The sequence below is a fragment of the Callorhinus ursinus genome, unplaced genomic scaffold, assembly GCF_003265705.2.
Source record: "Callorhinus ursinus isolate GAN/ISIS: 27379988/994484 unplaced genomic scaffold, GSC_fseal_2.0 scaffold65, whole genome shotgun sequence".
NCBI classification, from domain to species: domain Eukaryota; kingdom Metazoa; phylum Chordata; class Mammalia; order Carnivora; family Otariidae; genus Callorhinus; species Callorhinus ursinus.
Genome location: NW_027397127.1, coordinates 5,336,106 through 5,356,185, shown reverse-complemented (window position 1 = coordinate 5,356,185; position 20,080 = coordinate 5,336,106). Strand labels below are relative to the sequence as shown.

At 40.6% G+C, this 20,080-nt stretch overlaps 1 protein-coding gene across 1 annotated transcript in view; it reads right to left on the bottom strand.

The window, feature by feature from the left end:
- The window catches only part of GUCY2F (guanylate cyclase 2F, retinal), a 97,284-nt gene that overhangs the window by 68,232 nt on the left and 8,972 nt on the right, over window positions 1–20,080 (bottom strand). Inside the window, exon 2 of the mRNA XM_025853718.2 lies at window positions 18,117–18,418. Coding sequence (XP_025709503.1) covers window positions 18,117–18,418 — 302 coding nt within the window. The remainder of the gene's footprint in view (window positions 1–18,116; window positions 18,419–20,080) is intronic.

Here is a 20,080-nt window from a genome sequence, read left to right as displayed (position 1 = left end):
AACCCTATATCCTATTGGTGTCCAAAGCGGCAAAGCTTTGGTGAGAAACCACTGTAAAGCAGTAAGGCTTCTATGGTGGACGGCAAGACTCTGCCTGCTATATAAATATAGTAAAAGCAACAGCATTTGGTGTACTATGCCTGATGCACTGCTTATTAACCTAGTAAATTTGGTTTCGGAACAAACTTGTATCTGTTCCAAAAAGGTAGGGAGGAAGAGAGAACAATCCCTCCCTAGCCCCCCCACTGCCCACGGGCCATGGCTTCATGGTTTTCCATAACATTTCACCTCTAGGATGGAGTTCAAGAAAGCTATGGTCATGCCATTTTACTGAACTTCAGAGAAAGCTGATACTTGCTACTTCGTTTTCACCAGGTCTAGAAAGCTATCCTCCTCCTTCATCTGAATAAAAGGGTTTAAAATTGAGTGAATCATTTTCGTGCTGGAAAGACAAGTCAAGATGCAGAGAGGTGTAGTAGCAGCTAGCAAGACACTGCCATGCCCTGTCTACAGAACAGTGGGTTGTCAATTACCCAAGGAGTGTCAAAAATACCAAGGCCAAACCCAACGCAGACCAACAAAATGAGATACTTTAGGTTTGGGACCCAGTAATCAGTGTTCCTAAAAGCACCCCAGGTATTCTAATACACATACGGGGTTTAAAACAATAGAGAAGAAGACACACTGGCCTGTGGTCTCTCCCTAAAGCCAGAATGTTAGGCAAGTCACTTAATCCTCTCTCCTTGGGCTTCAGTTTCTTCCTCTCTAAAATGTCTAGAACCATGAATGTCTAAACTTGGAGATCATCTGGTCTGGCTGTCTGTCTCTTTAGACAGGAAAGGGAGGCGCAAAATAGTTCAGTGATTTGTCAAGGTCACTTACCCGGGCATAAAATCAGGACTAGAACCCAGGTTTTCTGTTCCTAGTTTAGCATTTTGGCTTGAAATAGGCATTACCTGTGGTCTTTTATAAGCGTGAACTCCTATGAAATTTCCCAACACTTGGTCTAGTACAGGGACCAAATTTAGCTTGCAGACATTTCCGTTTGGACTGTATATGGGTTTTTTCCCCCTTCATCTCTCTGATCTTTTAACATGAGAGCATTAAACAGCTCAGTCCTTGGTCCTCTTCTCCAGGAACACTTAACTCCGTTGGGGATCTCTCCTGGTCTCATGGCTTTAAATACCACATCTATGCCAGAAATCTCAGTTTTATACTTCCAGCTCAGACCTGTTTCCTAAATTCCAGACTCATAAGTCAACTGCCTACTCTGATATCTCTACATGGATGTTAGATTTCAATGTACCCAAAATCGAGCTCCTGATTTTCACCTCAAATCTTCCCACTTCATCTATAATGAGTCTTCCCCATTTTTGTTGAGAGCAACTCCATTCTTCCAATGGTTCAGGCCAAAAACCTTGCCCCAGATAACAGAGCTAACTGAGATCAGGGCAGAAACCAACACTTCAGTTCCCTGAGTATTTGTCCAATGATCTCTCTCCACCGCCCTGCCTTAACACTCACTGTAGAAAGAGGCATGGCGAACGGATGGCATGCACATCCACACTTAGTTCCCTAGCACACACTGAGGTCCCTTAAGGGGCTTTCACTAACTCTCCCTGTTGACTTTCTCAGATGCTCCATTTAACTGTCCTCAGGATTTCTGTGAGAGCCTGCCTGTTTTCTGGGGCTTTGGTAGGTTATGACAATAAGTTAAGGCTGGAAGGTGGAGTATAAAATCAATACTAGTAAAACAAATGAGTTAAAAAAAAAAAAAGAAAGAAAAAACCACAGGGCAGCAAGCCCCTGAAAGCAGAGAAAATGCTAGTATTCTGTTTTGAAAGGCACAGAGCCTTCTGGGAAAGAGACTGTATCTACCTACAGCCAAGAGCAAAGATTGAAACTATTAAAAAACAACACCCTCACCTCTGAGTTGACCCATCTCACAGGGTTTTCAGCTGGCCAGGCTATGCTGCCCTTTATGTTCCTGGGGTGACCCCTGTTAGAGCTGACTGACAGCAACTCTCCAAGACAACTGAAACCCTGAAACCTGAAGCCTGTTTTTCAGGATTCTCTAGCCTCCACCACATAGCACACGCACGCACGTGCATGCACACACACACACACACACACACACACACACTACATGTGCGCATGTGCACAAATGCATGCACATACACACACACACACACTACATGTGCGCATGTGCACAAATGCATGCACATACACATACACACACACACACACACACACAGAGCCACAAAAATATGGTAGAGGGACCTGAAGCTGAAGGAAAGAGCATAGCAGTAGCGTTCAGTTGTAGAAGAACAGTCACCACGGCCCACTGTCACTGTGAGGGCTTGGATTTCTGTGCCGGCCAGTTTGTGTTGCTGTTTCACCCACACTGTGCCCTTCCGTGCCCTTCAGCAGTAGAAATTGCCCCTTCCCATAAGTCAAAGGCACACTCTGTGAGTATTGGCCACAAAAGGTCTCCAGTTGCAGCTGCTGCAAATAAATGAGAGCGAGAAGAGGTAGAAGGTAGGGTGAGGGAAGAAAGGGCCCTCTCCACAACCTCTGTCCCGGCTTCTGACTACAGCTCCAGAGAAGCATGATGGGATTGGCAGGAGTTTTGTCAGGCAGATGACCTTGTTGACATCACAGCCCAGAATGGTGAACCGACTCATGACTCAATCTATTAGTTTTGCCTGTGGCATAGACCTGAACCTGATTGAATGAATTATGAATAAATGAATGACAATTGATTGTTTGTTATTCAGCAAATTTAGCTAGCTCTACCTTAGGCTTCTTGGAGCTTGGTATCCAAGAAAACAAGGTCTAGGTCAGGAGCAGTGATTTTCGAATTTGTTCAATTTAGCGGTTCATGCTGTTGTTAAGTTGACTATCATCAGTTCAGATTTACTGTGCTTGCAAGACACAAACCTGGCTTCCAAAGCATTTTGTCCTTAGAAGTATACATTGAAACATACCTGGGTCAGAAAGCATCATTTGAAGGACAAAATGGCAACATCACTTTCGAACAAAAAGCCAGGCACATGCAGAGATCAAGAAACCAGAGAGTAATCAAATTCCTGTTATTCAAGGTGGTACCTCCAATAATGCATGGTCTCAACACTTGGACTTAGCCAAGAGATGGCTAATAACCCAATCTATTTGATATGATACTCATGAACATAATACCTTTATTTTTTATAGAATGATCCATTTTTTTTTTATAGAAGATGTACAGAGACAACTGTAGCCACTGTAAGCTGCAGGCAACCTTTCCTAACAAGTTTCTGGTGGGCCCCATCCTGGAATGCTTCAGCCATAACCACATCCCCTGCAGCCTGCTATCCCCCTGCCAGGCACCTATATTTAAGGTAATAGAAAGCAACGGGTGCCGGGAGCTTTAGGTCCCCCCCGGGCTTGCTGAGAAATCCAGAGGATTTCCTTTGCTTAGGCAAATAAGGCCACATTTGGAAAAATTATCCCAAATGTGTGTTCCAGCAATATGCATTTGTAGCCAATAGCATTTTCCTGAAACAAACATTGGGAAGACAGCAAAAGTAAAAGATGCAGGCACTAAAACCTTATTTCAGAAGTCAAAATTTAAAGGTACAAAGTGATAATCCTTGCCGAATCATCCTGAGACTAATTAGGAATTTTTTCACTGGCTTCCCACCCCCCAATCTCTCCATTCTGATTTATTGTTCTCTCTTTTTTTAAAGATTTTATTTACCTATTTGAGACAAACAGAGAAAGAGGGAGTGAGAGAGAGAGAGAGAGAGAGAGAGAGAGAGAGTATGAGCAGGGGAGAGAGGCAGAGGGAGAGGGAGAAGCAGACTCCCCGCCGAGCAGGGAGCCCAATGCAGGGCTTGATCCCAGGACCCCGAGATCATGACCTGAGCCAAAGGCAGACACCCAACCGACTGAGCCACCCAAGTGCCCCTGATTTATTGTTCTCATTTCATGGATCCTCATAAAGCCCTAGCACCTGCTAGGTTAGAGGAAAACAATCTGAAAAACCCATTCAAATCAAAGTGTTAGTTACTTAGTAATATTACTTTGGATAAAGCACTGGACATAGACACAGTGTAATTTTTTTTTTAAGGCTCATGTATGGTTAAATGGTCAGGTTCTAGTAGCAGATTAGTGTTGGAATCCCAGCTCTGCCACTTGCCAGCAGCTGCATGACCTTGGAAAAGTTACCATGAGCCTCAGTTTCATCATCCATAAAGTAGAGATAATAATACCTAATTTGTAGGCTTGATCTATGGATCTGATGAGACCATTTATGTTAATTACCTGGCACAGAGTAAGCACTAAATACATGAGAGCTGCTGTTATTTGCACTTTAGAAGAGGAGCACAGAACTCTAGTGATATCAACCTGGAAAGCATAGTGGTCAAGTACCTTATCCCAGTCTTGAATTTGTGACCAAAAAATAAAAATCTCAATTTTATTTTAAGATTTCTTATTTGTAAGTAATCTCTACACCCAACATAGGGCCCGAACTCACGACCCTGAGATCAAGAATTGCACACTCCACCAACTGAGGCAGCCAGGTGCCCCTAAAAGTCCTAATTTTAGACCCAGTGTTCTTAGCACCCTGAAATGGTAAAACTGTTCCCCTTCACTGGGGGAAAGACCTTATTTCTATTTCGTTCTCCATGATATCACCTGCAGAGTGCCTAGCCCATAGTAATAATAAAAACAACAACATTAATAACACTAATAATAAACATTTATTGAGGGGTTATTAGGTGCCAGGCAAGCTCTTTATGTGTATTAACTCATTTAATCCTCACAACAACTCTATGAGGTAGGTACTATTATTACACCCAACTTAAAATAATTAAAAGAAGATGCAGAGAGCTTAAGTAAATGTACAGCACTCTGCCTTCAAAGCCCATGCTCTTAACCACCATGTTATACTTGAGCTTAATAAATACTTGCTAAGTCAATTAACTGTGCTAGATCCACCAATGACTTTTTTTGTAACTTCTTTTTTCTTTCATGACTTCCTGATTGAGGATAGTGAGATCAAGATTTTCTTCCTCACTCTCTTCCTCCTCTCAAATATCACTCCCAAACAAGGAGAACAAGGAACAGAAACACCAACCCTCCATATCTGTCAGTAATAGGGGATATCTATAACTCTGACCCACTGAATATGAAGACAGAAAGTGGTAACTGATCTAGCAGAGTGGGGGGCAATTAAACCTAAGTACCCGAAGAGGGGAATGTTGGTAAGCAACAAGCAGATTTCCCCCCTGAGAATCCCAGAAAGTCTTAGGAATTAGAGGCACCAAGTACTATAGAAGTGGTAGTGAGGCAGAACTTTAAAGGAGGGACAGCCCTTTGAATGTCCCTATAAGGAATGATTAGACATCTGCCATCCCCACCTCTACTGAGGAGAGCCAGACCCTGCTGGAAACAGGTTAAATCGATTCAGAGCAGGTCTGGAGCTGGGACACTCAATCCAAAGGAAGGTAAAAGTTAGGTGGGCCACAAAAAAGAGTGATGATGTTAAAGTTTTTATACTTAATAATGAGAGTCCCAGGTTCCTTCCCCCAACATGACTCCTAGAATAATGACAACCAGGATTATGACTCCCAAGAAGATGGGAGTATTCTTCCCTGGAGAAAGTGTAGCCCAAGAGGCAAGATCTACAGATACTGACAAAAAACTCCAGCTGGCTAGCCAATTTCCCTATGCTGAAGCCCACTGGTCAACAAACACATAATGTAATACACCTTCAAATCTGTATCTTAGAGCTTCATTCTTAAATATGGGCAACCAGGATCAGCAGAGAGTTAAAGAAAGCTTCCAACATGAAATAGAAACACCAAAACAAAGAAGCATGAAAAATTAGAAATGGAGAAAAACACAGACAGCTGAAAAAAACTTCAAAGAAAGTACAATGAATATTTTCTGAGAAATAATAGAAAATACCATATTTACAAAACAAAAGCAGGATGCCATTAAAATAGAATAATCAAACAACAAGAACCAACTCTTGGAAATTAACAATATGATAGGAAAAAAATTTTAAAAGTTAGTAAAAGAGAATGCAAAATTGAGAAGCTCTTTTAGGAAGAGTAACATAGCAAAAATATGGATGATACAAGAGAAATAATTAGACAATTAAAGAAATCAACCCAGACAATCTTATAAACAACTAATAGTATTTCCAGAGAGAACAAAGACAATGTTGTGGAGGAAATTATCAAATAAATAATATACAAGCATTTCCCAGGTGGACTGAGATTGAAAGGCCCCACAATAGATACTGCATAATATATGTCAAAGACCCAGACATCATCATGAAATTTCCTAACATCAAGAATAAAGAAATAATCTTAAAAGCTTCTGGGGGAGATGGGGAGGAGTAAAGAGAGTTTGCATCAAAGACTCAGGAATAACAATGGCATTGGAGTTGTCAGTGCCAACAGTGGAAATAAGACAGTGTGCCATGTCTTCAAAGTGCTAAGGGAAAATGATTTGATTGATTGATTGATTTTAACTAATCTCTACACCCAATGTGGGGCTCAAACTCACAACCCCGAGATCAAGAGTCACATACTCCTCCGACAGCCAGCCAGGAGCCCTAGAGAAAGTGACTTTTTAAGCTAGATTTATATACTCAAACTATCAATCAATAGTGAAGATAGACTAATGACCTTCAGAGATGCAAAATTTCAAAAATTTACCTTCCATGTACCTTTCTCACTAGAGAATGTGCTCCACCAAAACAAGAGTAAACGGGGGGGGGGGAGAAATGGGAGTCACAAGATTCATGAATAGTGGATTCAGCACAGAAAAAACAAAAAAGAGAAAGGGACCTTCCAGGGTGATAAAAAGGGAGATCTTAGCATAACAGTTGTGCAGAAGCTTTAGAGAGCAATAAGTTTAGATTGGAACAGGAGGACAGAGAGCCTCAGGAAAAACAAATGAAACTGATAAGGGTTTTTTACCATGTATAAAATTGTTCTGTGAGAATTCTACAGCTTTATCAGACAATGTGGAAAGACTTTGAAATTCAAATTAAGGTAAACAAATTTAAAAATAAAGCAATTATTAACCCCAGTAAAAATCAAAAGTTACATGCAGAATGAATTATTACCATAGTATACCACCTGGGTCAGCAATCAATGATATTTAGATAAGTATAATATTAAAAATACCAAACATGAATTTAACTAAAAATTGCGGTGTACCTATATTGATCTGAAGGAGCATAAGGAAGTATATAAGACCTAAAAATACTCAACTCTAAGAGAAAGTCAACAAATAATGTCTAAATTTGATTAATCAAGGGGTGCCTGGTGGCTCAGGCCATTAAGCATCCAACTCTTGGTTTCGGCTCAGGCCCTGATCTCAGACTCATGAGATCAAGCCCTGCATCACACTCGGTGCTCAGCACAGAGTCTGCTTAAGATTCTCTCTCTCCCTCTCCCTTTGCCCCTCTCCCATGCTCTTACCCTCTCTTTCTCTCTCTCTCAAAATAAATAATCTTTAAAAAAAAAGAACAAAAAATAGGAGGGGGCGGAGCAAGATGGGGGAGGAGTAGGAGACCTAAATTTCCTCTGGTCCCAGGAATTCAGCTGGATAGGGATCAAACCATTGTGAACACCTACGAACTCAACAGGAGATCGGAGAGTAGAATAGCAACAACTCTCTAAATAGAGAAGCGACCACTTTCCGGAAGGTAGGACGTGCAGAGAAGTGAATCCGAGGCCATATTCGGGAGGATAGACGGCGGGGGAGGGGGCCTCCGTCGGCCACTTCTGGCAAGTGCTAGAGCCGCGGAGCACAAAATCGGAACTTTTAAGAAGTCCGCTCCGCGGAGGGACGTCGCTCCAGTGCCTAAGCGGGAGGTGGAACCCTCGCCAGACAGCGTGGTCTCAGGACCCTCGGGGTCACAGAAAGACCGGGGGTGCCTGAGTGCAGCAGAGCTCCCAGGTAGCGGAGCAGGGAAGCCGGCTGCAGAGACGGAGCCGAGGCGCGGGCTCTCAGCTTGGGGTGGCCATAAACTGTGATCCGCGGGCCAGTCGGGCCACTGCTCCTCCAGCAGGGACCCAACAAGCGGCAGAGCCGGGGAGACTCCCCTTCCTTCCCGGGGAGGAGCGGCGCGGGAGCGCACCGCAGGGATCTGCTGGGTTTGGAGACTCCACACGGGGTCGGGTCCCAGAGATAGAAACGCTCGGTCACAGGCCGGGTGAGCACGGAGTGCGGCCGGAGACCGGGGAGACGGGAGTGATTGACTGTTTTTCTCTGGGGCTCACTGAGGAGCGGGGCCCTGAGTTCTCGGCTCCTCTGGGGAGGAGATTGGGAGGCTGCCATTTTCACTCTCGTCCTCAAAAGCTGTACGGAAAGCTTGCAGGGAACAAAAGCTCCAAGAGCAAAACCCGGGCAGATGACTTAGCCCGGACCCGGCAAGAGCGGGGCAATTCAGCCTCCGGCAAAGACATTTGGGAACCACGGCAACAGGCCCCTCCCCCAGAAGATCAGCACGAACAGCCAGCAAGCCAAGACCACGTTGATCGATCAAGGAGAACGGGAGAACTCCAGCGCTAGGGGAATACTGCACATAGAATTCATGGCTTTTTTCCCATGATTCTTTAGTCTTTCAAAGTTAATTTTTTTAACTGTCTTTTTTTTTTAATTTTTCTTTTTCCCTTTTTCAACCAACATCTTATCAGTCCCTTTTTTAAAAAAATTTTTTTTTAATTTTTCATTTTTAGAGTCATATTCTGTCCCTTCATAGTAGTTACCCTTATTTTTGGCATATATATATATGTGTGTGTGTGTGTGTGTGTGTTGTTCTCTCTTTAAAATTTTGAGATACAGTTTCTTCTAACAGATCAAAATATACCCTATATCTCTAGGGTATAGCTTTGTTCTAGTCTCCTGCCTGATCACAAACTCTCCATTTTTTTTTCTTAAATCCTCTTCTTTCTTTTTTCAAACAACTTTTTATCTTACCAATTCCTTTTATAAAATCTTTTATAATTTTCATCTTTACAGTCATATTCCATCCCTTCATTGTATTAACCCTTATTTTTGTACATATATAAGTTTTTTCTTTCTTTACAATTTTGGGATGCACTTTCTTCTAACAGACCAAAATACACCCAAAATCTAGTGTGTGGCACCGACCTATGCACCAGCCTGAACATATTTGATCATATTCTGGGGTTTTTTTTTTTTGTTTTCTTCTGTTTTTGTTTGTTTTTATCTTTTTCTTTTTTTTTCTTTCTTTCCCTTTCTTTTCCCCCAGTTTCAGGTCTTTTCTGATTTGTTTAGAGTATATTTTCTGGGGACGTAGGTACCCTGTTAGCGTTTTGTTCTCTCATTCATCTATTCTCCTCTGGACAAGATGACAAAATGGAAAAAATCACCTCAACAAAAAGAACAAGAGGCAGTACTGACTGCCAGGGACCAAATCAATATGGACATTAGTACGATGTTGGAACTAGAGTTCAGAAGGATGATTTTAAAGATACTAGCTGGGCTTGAAAAAAACATGGAAGTTATTAGAGAAACCCTTTCTAGAGAAATAAAAGAACTAAAATCTAACCAAGTCGAAATCAAAAAGGCTATTAATAAGGTACAATCAAAAATGGGGACTCGAACTGCTAGGATAAATGAGGCAGAAGAGAGAATTAGTGATATAGAAGACCAAATGATGGAAAATAAAGAAGCTGAGAAAAAGAGCTACACAACTACTGGATCACGAGGGCAGAATTCGAGATAACTGATACCATAAGACAAAACAACTTGGGATCCCAGAAGAAGAAGAAAGAGAGAGAGGGGCAGAAGGTATATTGGAGCAAATTATAGCAGAGATCTTCCCTAATTTGGGGAAGGAAACAGGCATCAAAATCCAAGAGGCACAGAGAACCCCTCTCAAAATCAATAAAAATAGGTCAACCCCCTGACATCTAATAGTAAAGCTTACGAGTCTCAGAGACAAAGAGAAAATCCTGAAAGCAGCTTGGGAGAAGAGATATGTAACCTACAATGGTAGAAACATTAGATTGGCAACAGACCTATCCACAGAGACCTGGCAGGCCAGAAAGGACTAGCATGATATATTCAGAGCATTAATGAGAAAAATATGCAGCCAAGAATACTATATCCAGCTAGGTTGTCATTGAAAATAGAAGGAGAGAGAAAAAGTTTCCAGGACAAAAACTAAAGGAATTTGCAAACACGAAACCAGCCCTACAAGAAATATTGAAAGGGGTCCTCTAAGCAAAGAGAGAGCCTAAAAGCAATATAGACCAGAAAGGAACACAGACAATATACAGTAAGAGTCACCTTACAGGCAATACAATGGCACTAAATTCATATCTTTCAATAGTTACCCTGAATGTAAATGGGCTAAATGCCCCAATCAAAAGACAGACGCTATCAGATTGGATAAAAAGACAAGACCCATCGATATGCTGTCTGCAAGGACTCATTTTAGACCCAAAGACACCCCCAGATTGAAAGTGAAGGGGTGGAAAACCATTTACCATGCTAATGGACACCAAAAGAAAGCTGGGGTGGCAATCATTATATCAGACAAATTAGATTTTAAACCAAAGACTGTAATAAGAGATGAGGAAGGACACTATATCCTACTTAAAGGGTCTATCCAAGAAGAAGATCTAACAATTGTAAATATCTATGACCCTAACATGGGAGCAGCCAATTATATAAGCCAATTAATAAGAAAAGCAAAGAAACACATCAACAACAGTACAATAAGAGTGGGGACTTTAACACCCCTGCATATTTTCAGACCACAATGTTCTGATATTAGAACTCATTGACAAGAGGAAAGTCAGAAAGAACTCAAATACATGGAGGCTAAAGACATTCCTACTAAAGAATGAATGGGTCAACCAGGAAATTAAAGAAGAATTAAAGAAAATCATGGAAACCAATGAAAATGAAAACACAACTGTTCAAAATCTTTGGGATAGACCAAAGGCAGTCCTAAGAGGAAAGTATATAGCAATATAAGCCTCTCTCAAGAAACAAGAAAGGTCTCAAATACACGGCCTAACCCTACACCTAAAGGAGCTGGAGAAAGAACAGCAAATAAAGCCTAAACCCAGCAGGAGAAGAGAAGTAATAAAGATCAGATCAGAAATCAATGAAATAGAAACCAAAAGAACAGTAGAACAGATCACCGAAACGAGGAGCTGGTTCTTTGAAAGAATTAACAAGATTGATAAACCCCTGGCCAGACTTATCAAAAAGAAAAGAGAAATGACCCAAATAAATAAAATCATAAATGAAAGAGGAGAGATCACAAGGAACACCAAAGAAATACAAACAATTATAAGAACATATTATGAGCAACTGTATGCCAGCAATTTAGATAATCTGGAAGAAATGGATGCATTCCTAGAGATGTATCAACTACCAAAACCGAACCAGGAAGAGATAGAAAACCTGAACAGACCTATAACCACTAAGGAAATTGAAGCAGTCATCAGAAATCTCCCAACAAACAAAAGCCCAGGACCAGAGGGCTTCCCAGGGGAATTCTACGAAACATTTAAAGAAGAATTAATACCTATTCTTCTGAAACTGTTCCAAAAAATAGAAATGGAAGGAAAACTTCCAAACTCGTTTTATGAGGCCACCATTACCTTGATCCCAAAACCAGACAAAGACCCCATCAAAAAGGAGAATTACAGACCAATATCCCTGATGAATATGGATGCAAAAATTCTCACCAAAATACTAGCCAATAGGGTCCAACAGTACATTAAGAGGATTATTTACCACAGCGAAGTGGGATTTATTCCTGGGCTGCAAGTTTGGTTCAACATCCACACATCAATGTGATACAATACATTAATAACAGAAAGAACAAGAACCATATGATCCTCTCAATATGTGCAGAAAAAGCATTTGACAAAGTACAGCATCCTTTCTTGATCAAAACTCTTCAGAGTATAGGGATAGAGGGTACATACCTCAATAACATGAAAGCAATCTATGAAAAACCCACAGCGAATATCATTCTCAACGGGGAAAAACTGAGAGCTTTCCCCCTAAGGTCAGTAACACGGCAGGGATGTCCACTATCACCACTGCTATTCAACATAGTATTAGAAGTCCTATCAATCAGACCACAAAAAGAAATAAAAGCCATCCAAATCGGCAAAGTAGAAGTCAAACTCTCACTGTTTGCAGATGATATGATACTTTATGTGGAAAACCCAAAAGACTCCACCCCAAAACTGCTAGAATTCATACAGGAATTCAGTAAAGTGGCAGGATATAAAATCAATGCACAGAAATCAGTGGCATTTCTATACACCAACAACAAGACAGAAGAAAGAGAAATTAACAAGTCGATCTCATTTACAATTGCACCCAAAACCATAAGATACCTAGGAATAAACCTAACCAAAGAGGCAAAGAATCTGTAATCAGAAAACTATAAAATAGTTTTGAAAGAAAGAATGAAAGAAATTGAGGAACACACAAAGAAATGGAAAAACGGTCCATGCTCATGGATTGGAAGAACAAATATTGTGAAGATGTCAATGCTACCTAGAGCAATCTACACATTCAATGCAATCCCCATCAAAATACCATCCACTTTTTTCAAAGAAATGGAACAAATAATCCTAAAGTTTGTGTGGAACCAGAAAAGACCTCGAATAGCCAGAGGAATGTTGAAAAAGAAAAGCAAAGCTGGCGGCATCACAATTCTGGACTTCCAGCTCTATTACAAAGCTGTCATCATCCAGACAGTATGGTACTAGCACAAAAACAGACACATAGATCGATGGAACAGAATAGAGAGCCCAGAAATGGACCCTCAACTCTATGGTCAACTAATCTCTGACAAAGCAGGAAAGAATGTCCAATGGAAAACAGACAGTCTCTTCAACACATGGTGTTGGGAAAATTGGACAGCCACATGCAGAAGAATGAAACTGGACAATTTCCTTACACCACACACAAAAATAGATTCAAAATGGTTGAAAGACCTCAATGTGAGACAGGAGGCCATCAACATCCTAAAGGAGAACACAGGCAGCGACCTCTTTGACCTCAGCCGCAGCAAATTCTTCCTAGAAACATCGCCAAAGGCAAGGGAAGCAAGGTAAAAAATGAACTATTGGGTCTTCATCAAGAGAAAAAGCTTTTGCACAGCAAAAGAAACAGTCAACAAAACCAAAAGACAACCGACAGAATGGGAGAAGATATTTGCAAATGACATACCAGATAAAGGGCTAGTATCCAAAATCTATAAAGAACTTCTTAAGCTCAACACCCAAAGAACAAATGATCCAATCAAGAAATGGGCAGAAGAAATGAACAGACATTTTTCCAAAGAACACATCCAAACGGCCAACAGACACATGAAAAAGTGCTCAACTTCACTCGGCATCAGGGAAATCCAAATCAAAACCTCAATGAGATACCACCTCACACCAGTCAGAATGGCTAAAATTAACAATTCAGGAAACGACAGATGTTGGCGGGGATGCGGTGAAAGGGGAACCCTCCTACACTGTTGGTGGGAATGCAAGCTGGTGTAGCCACTCTGGAAAAACAGTATGGAGGTTCTTCAAAAAGTTGAAAATAGAGCTATCCTACGACCCAGCAATTGCACTACTGGGTATTTACCCCAAAGATACAAATGTAGGGATCCGAAGGGGTACATGTACCCCAATGTTTATAGCAGCAATGTCCACAATAGCCAAACTGTGGAAAGAGCCAAGATGTCTAATGACAGATGAATGGATAAAGAAGTGGTATATATATATATACACAATGGAATATTATGCAGCCATCAAAAAGAATGAAATCTTGCCATTTGCCATGACATGGATGGAACTGGAGGGTATAATGCTGAGCGAAATAAGTCATTCAGAGAAAGGCATGTATCATATGACCTCACTGATATGAAGAATTCTTAATCTCAGGAAACAAACTGAGGGTTGCTGGAGTGGTGGGGGGTGGCAGGGATGGGGTAGCTGGGTGATAGACAGTGGGGAGGGTATGTGCTATGGTGAGCGCTGTGAAGTGTGCAAGACTGTTGAATCACAGATTTGTACCTCTGAAGCAAATAATACATTATATGTTAAAAACAAAAAAAGAAGAAGATAGCAGGAGGGGAAAATGAAGGGGGGAAATTGGAGCGGGAGACGAACCATGAGAGACAATAGACTCCGAGAAACAAACTGAGGGTTTTAGAGGGGACGGGGGTGGGAGGATGGCTTAGCCCGGTGATGGGTATTAAAGAGGGCACGTTCTGCATGGAGCACTGGGTGTTATGTGCAAACAATAAATCATGGAACACTACATCAAAAACTAATGATGTAATGTATGGTGATTAACATAACATAATAATAAAAAAATATATTCTCTCTGCTTCTCCTTCTGTCCCTCCCCATGCACTCCCTCTCAATAATTAATAAATAAGTTGATTAATCAAGAGATATCAAAAGAGAGAGACCAGTGGCAGTATGGTATTTACAAACCCAGAGGTAAATCCCTGAATACAGAGCTAAAAGACAAGAAAGTGGTTGCTTCTGATGAAAGGCGGGGGGAGGCCTAGGAACTGCTTTGTTGTTGACACAAACTTTTTAGCATTTCTTAACCTTTAAAACTATGTGCACATATTACTTTGACAGTGTTTGGTTTTACTTTTTAAAGAAGTAAGGGCATAAATTAAAAGAGATTGCAAACCACTACTATAGGCAATATAGCCTATCCATAGAAATTTCAATTCCACTGGAAGTTATTGGGCAAGAGAGAAATACAGCCATGTTTTTCATACATTTGTTTATTCATTTACTATCTCTCTCACTGGAATTTACACCCTATAAGATCAGGAACAAGAGATGTGCTAGTAAATAACTCTATGAGAAGGAAAATAACTCTTACTTGTATCATTTACCAATTTCTGTGGTGTAAATACTCCCGATGCCTGGTTTCTAGCTACCAACACAATGTCACTAAACACAGAACTGGGAAAAGGTGCACACCATCAGCTTTTGTAAACTGGCTCCAACATAACACTGACAAAAATCTTGCCTTGTTTACTGTTCCATCTGGAGTTTAACATAATGCATGGCACATGGCAGGTGCTCAGCAAATAATTGTTGATCTCTTGACTGAACAGGGCAAAAACAACAGGAGCCCAGGGACAAGAAAACAATGCACTACATCATTTGATCTAAGAAAATACCATTTGGAATTCTGAAAGCAAAATAATCTTGAAAGCTGAAACTATTGAGAGATTTTTTGCCAGGAATCAGAAAACTTCAAGACTAGGGGGCTGAAATCAGATTGTAACTTAGATGGTAAGTATGAGGTCATTCTGGCCCCATGGAAGAAAAAGTGGAAAAGGAAGGTAGCTGTGAGCCAGACATTCTGCTAGTTACCTTACACGTGTGATTTGTTTAAATCTTTGCAATAATCCCAGAAGATGTAGATCACTAACCCATTTTACAGATGGAAAAACTGAGACTCAAAAAAGTGTAAGTAATTTGCCCAAGGACACACAGCTAGTAAGAGTGGGATCTCGGGATTTCAACCCAAGTGTGGCTAATTCTTTATCATATGCTCTTTCTGCTATACCAGCTGCCTTCAAAAAATTTAGCAAACTAATTTTAGGTAAAAGGGGGTTTTGTTTTTCAGAAATCTGAAGATAATTGTCTCATCCTTCTCTCAATCTTTGGTTAGGAGGGTATACCTTAGGCACCTGCAAAGTGGGGGGTGGAAATGCATCCAAATAAGCTGTTTTATAAGATCTAGATTCTTTGTTTTAGCTCTGTTTTCTTGTCTAAAGCAGAGTGCAGGCTGCCTAGCAACCAAGATAATGGTGTCTTTTTTTCCCCTTGCCTTAATTACCTTATGTTTTCCACAAGCACAAAGAGATTGGATCAAATATTAAGAGTAGAAGGTCTGAGTTTTTTGTATCAAAATATCTGTTCATATGTATGTATGATTTACAATACACATACACACACATCTTTCTCTTTCCCTCAATTTCGTGATTAAAGTAAAAAGACTTAGTCTGTATCGATGTGGTGTCATATCATTGGCTAAAAAAGTACAAAAATTCACCATCTCTTTGTTTGCCTATAAATATACCAAGCAACTGGTTTGAGCAACAATTCTTAGCAATTTGCGGGATTCTTGCAATTCTTGACCAAACTGACCATTTGCTTTTAAACATGTGTGTGTCTCCTAAAAGAAAGATTTTTTATAAACATCTCAGTAGCAATCAAGTTCAAAATCTGCCCTGTTAATATCTCTGCTAGTTACTTTTTTATTAGAACAAGAATCAGCAAAATCTTTGTTATCCATACTTAAACTAAACCTAAGTCTTATCTGAATCATTTGTTCAGAGGCAGAAGCAGTCCACAGGATAAAGAAATAAAGGGTGGATATAAAGGAGAATATCATGGAGAACGTGAGTGTTAGACACAATCAGCTGCCTACCTGACAGCCTTCTTCCCTGCTAACAGAATTTCAATTCTGTTCACATTTTTCCAACAGCCATAGGGTCGATCATGATGGTCTTGTTCCTCTTTCTAAAGTACTGATTTAGGTATGCATATGAGACATGAATGTGATCAGGAAAGTATGGAGAGAAGTCTGCTTGAGGAGCATCTGGGAAAGATTTCCTCACTCTTAAAAAGAGGCACAAGAGAGAGTCATTCCCCATTTTTATCTGGAGACCATTCCACCTATAATATGTGATGTCTGGAACTGTGGCAGCCATCATGGGACCATAAGACCAACCAAATCACAATGGCAAGACAGCATGCTATGGCTTGTAAAGTGGAACGATGAGTCGAACTTGGTTCATTGATAACATCATTGAGCTGATGAATTAACTGCCCCTTGAGCACCCATACCTTCAAATTTTGAAAAGAAAAATCACTTGGGCCATTTTGTGTTGAACAGTCTATTACTTATAGCCAGAAGCATTATAACTTACACTATGCTAGCAAATGCTAGAACTTTTAATCCTACTTATGTGTTATTCTAAATACTTCTAAAAATGACTGCCGTCTTCTACATCTAGCCTCCAACCTATACAAACCCCCTCTGTATTTTTTCGAATCTAACTGGTATTTTTGGCCTCACCACCTTCTTCCCATATTCCTTGTCTTTTTTGGATGTTTCCTCTTTATTTTTGTCTTTCTTTTCTCTGCTTTCTTCCCCTCCCTACTCCTTTACCTTTCTCCAGCCCTTAAGTGTCTGTGATTTGGATCTGAAATGTTTATACATATATTCATTTATACACATGTAAATATCATGTCTCGCATATTTTAAGGGAGGAATTCTTCCCCATTCCAAATGATTCCTTTCATACCGAGATAGCTCTACTAGCAAAAACACATCTGACCTCTCTTCATCCCCTTTTTCATTCCTATCCACAAAGGAGGAGTGACTTACCTTACTGGTTAATTTGGAAGGAAAATTAAAGATGTGTGGCCCAGCCCCTCCTAACTTCTTTCTCTTGGGAGCCAGCTACCTATAGGAAGCCCACACCCACTATGCTCCTCCGGGCTGTACATTTTACAAAAGGCATGCCTTTGTGGTGCCAGAATATGGTGGTCCTGCAATGCTGCTGACTAGGTGAAGTCTGGGTAATCCTCAGATTCAGTACTGGGAAGCTCGAATGCCTACAAACAGAAGCCGCGCATTCTCTAATACCAGTCTTATCAATAATGAAGTTAATATGGTCTCATACACCAGCTCTCTTTTATTTTGAATGGATTTAGAACTATTCAAACCAGCTGAACTTGGGTCAGAAATAAGACTTCTCTAGCTCCCTTGAACAGCCCTAATATATATAAAAGCTTTGTTCTCCTGTTCTTAAATATATTTTATTTATTCTTCATGGCTGCATGCTGTCATTGTGGGCAGCTTGACAATAAAAAAAAATGCTTCAACAATGTGCCTTTGTTTTATAAATGTTTTCTGCAAACAAAAGGTGTTTTTAATTTGTGCGTGGTTGCCTGCTTTTGATTGGGTTGCCTGTAGAATAGAGGTTTTCATAGGAACAATAGTGACCTTCCTGATGTTTGAGGGCCTCTGCTTATGATAACTTGTAAATCTTCACTTACTTGATCTGACTCCAGCTTCTCAGGAATTTCATGTCTAGCTGCTGCCTCAGTATAGGCTTGATAGAAGGTCTTTTCTTGGGACTCCATTGTAATGGTCAACACAGCATCGTAGGCTTCCCGGAGCTTTGGGTTGTTCCTCAGGACCTGGTAGGGGGTATGCTTATAAGGTAAACTGTAGAGCAGGGCATCATAGGGAACAAAGACATAGGTTCCATCAGTCATTTTCAGATCATGAGCCCATTCCAAGAGATGCGTCTGAGTTTCTCCCCCAATCAAGGCTGAATGCATACACATGATGATTACTGAAACCAACAAAGCAGGGAGGTTATGGCAGTAATATGTTAGTAAAATAGAATTCCAAAAACCACAGAGGGAGAAATAAATAAATGTGTTATAACCAACTGGTAAATGATTTATATCTTATGCCTCTAAGATGATCAAGATGTTGAAACCCTGAGCTAAGGCTGAGGTATGTTCAGGGACTCTGGATTAGGCATAGGGACGACACAGATACATATATAGACTGCAGAGCCTACTACTAGACAGGAACAAGAACAAATTTAGCAAATGGGAGGTAGCATAATGAACAGGCTTTGGGATTGGAAGATTCAGGTTTATATCTTAACATCGCTAATTATTGTTAGCTGTATACCCTTAGGTAAATTGCTTTACCTCTCTCTGCCTCGTTTATAAAATGGAGATCATAAATATGTACTTCATGCGGTGGTAGTGATAACTGAAGGAGCAATTCGTATAATGGGCTTAGCACATAGCGCTCAAAGAATAGTAGTTATTATTAGTACCTAAGAATAAGAAGGCTAGAGGGAGAGGATGGGGGACATTCTCAGAGCCACCACTGCTACTTATTGCCTGGTTCCTGCAAACATAATTCCAATAGATTTTGCACAACTCTTCCCACCCTTACCATGGCCATTATAGACAATGAGTGGCCCTAGCTCACACTGACCTCTAAATGCTAATAATATTATGGATGATATGTTCAACTTTTAAAAATCTAACTTCCCTATAATTGGAATTACTTTGCAGTCTATTTATTCTTCCTAGACTTATGAAACTATGTTGTTTGGCAAGGCCATGCTAGAACAGAGTGGATTAGAGGAGGCCACGGTTGAAGAATGGCAGCAAGATCATGAGACTGAAAGTCTTCTATCCAATTTCGCCCTTGGCATGCTAAATGAGTTTAGTTTAAGCCCACTTGTGCTTCAGTGCCCACATCTTTAAAATGTAGATTCTAAAGCATTTCACAGGTACATTGAGTAGTTTAATTAGATAATGCCTGGCAAGTATTCTGAGCTCCTTGAAGAAAGGCAAAGGTCCTATTGCTATTGGTAAATATTAATTATACATGCTTACATGGAACCTTTAATCTCAGGGACCGAATACGCTTAACTATGTTCAATGACTGGTCTTTGGCATTTACATATTTCTTCCTCTATTTCCAAGATCTTTTTTTACACTGGTTAAATACCCCCAGAAACTTTCCCCTTTGACTTAGAGCTGATACCATTCAGTTTTTTTTTTTATTTTTATCTATTTGAGAGAGAGAGAATGAGAGATAGAGAGCACGAGAGGGAAAAGGGTCAGAGGGAGAAGCAGACTCCCTGCCGAGCAGGGAGCCCGATGCGGGACTCGATCCCGGGACTCCAGGATCATGACCTGAGCCGAAGGCAGTCGCTTAACCAACTGAGCCACCCAGGCGCCCCTTTTCAGTTTTTTTAAGGTGTAACTAGCAAGTTATGAAGATGATTTAAATCACGTGCACGCACACACACATACAGTGTAACTTTGAGTTTTCAAATAACCATTAGTTCCTTCAATATAATTGCCCTAAGAGGTTTTTACATGTATTCTGATCCTTAAATGTTCCTTCAAATACTCTGGGATATCTTTGGAGCTAGTTCATGAGCCACACAAGGAATTCAGCCTCCTTTGTTCATAATTAC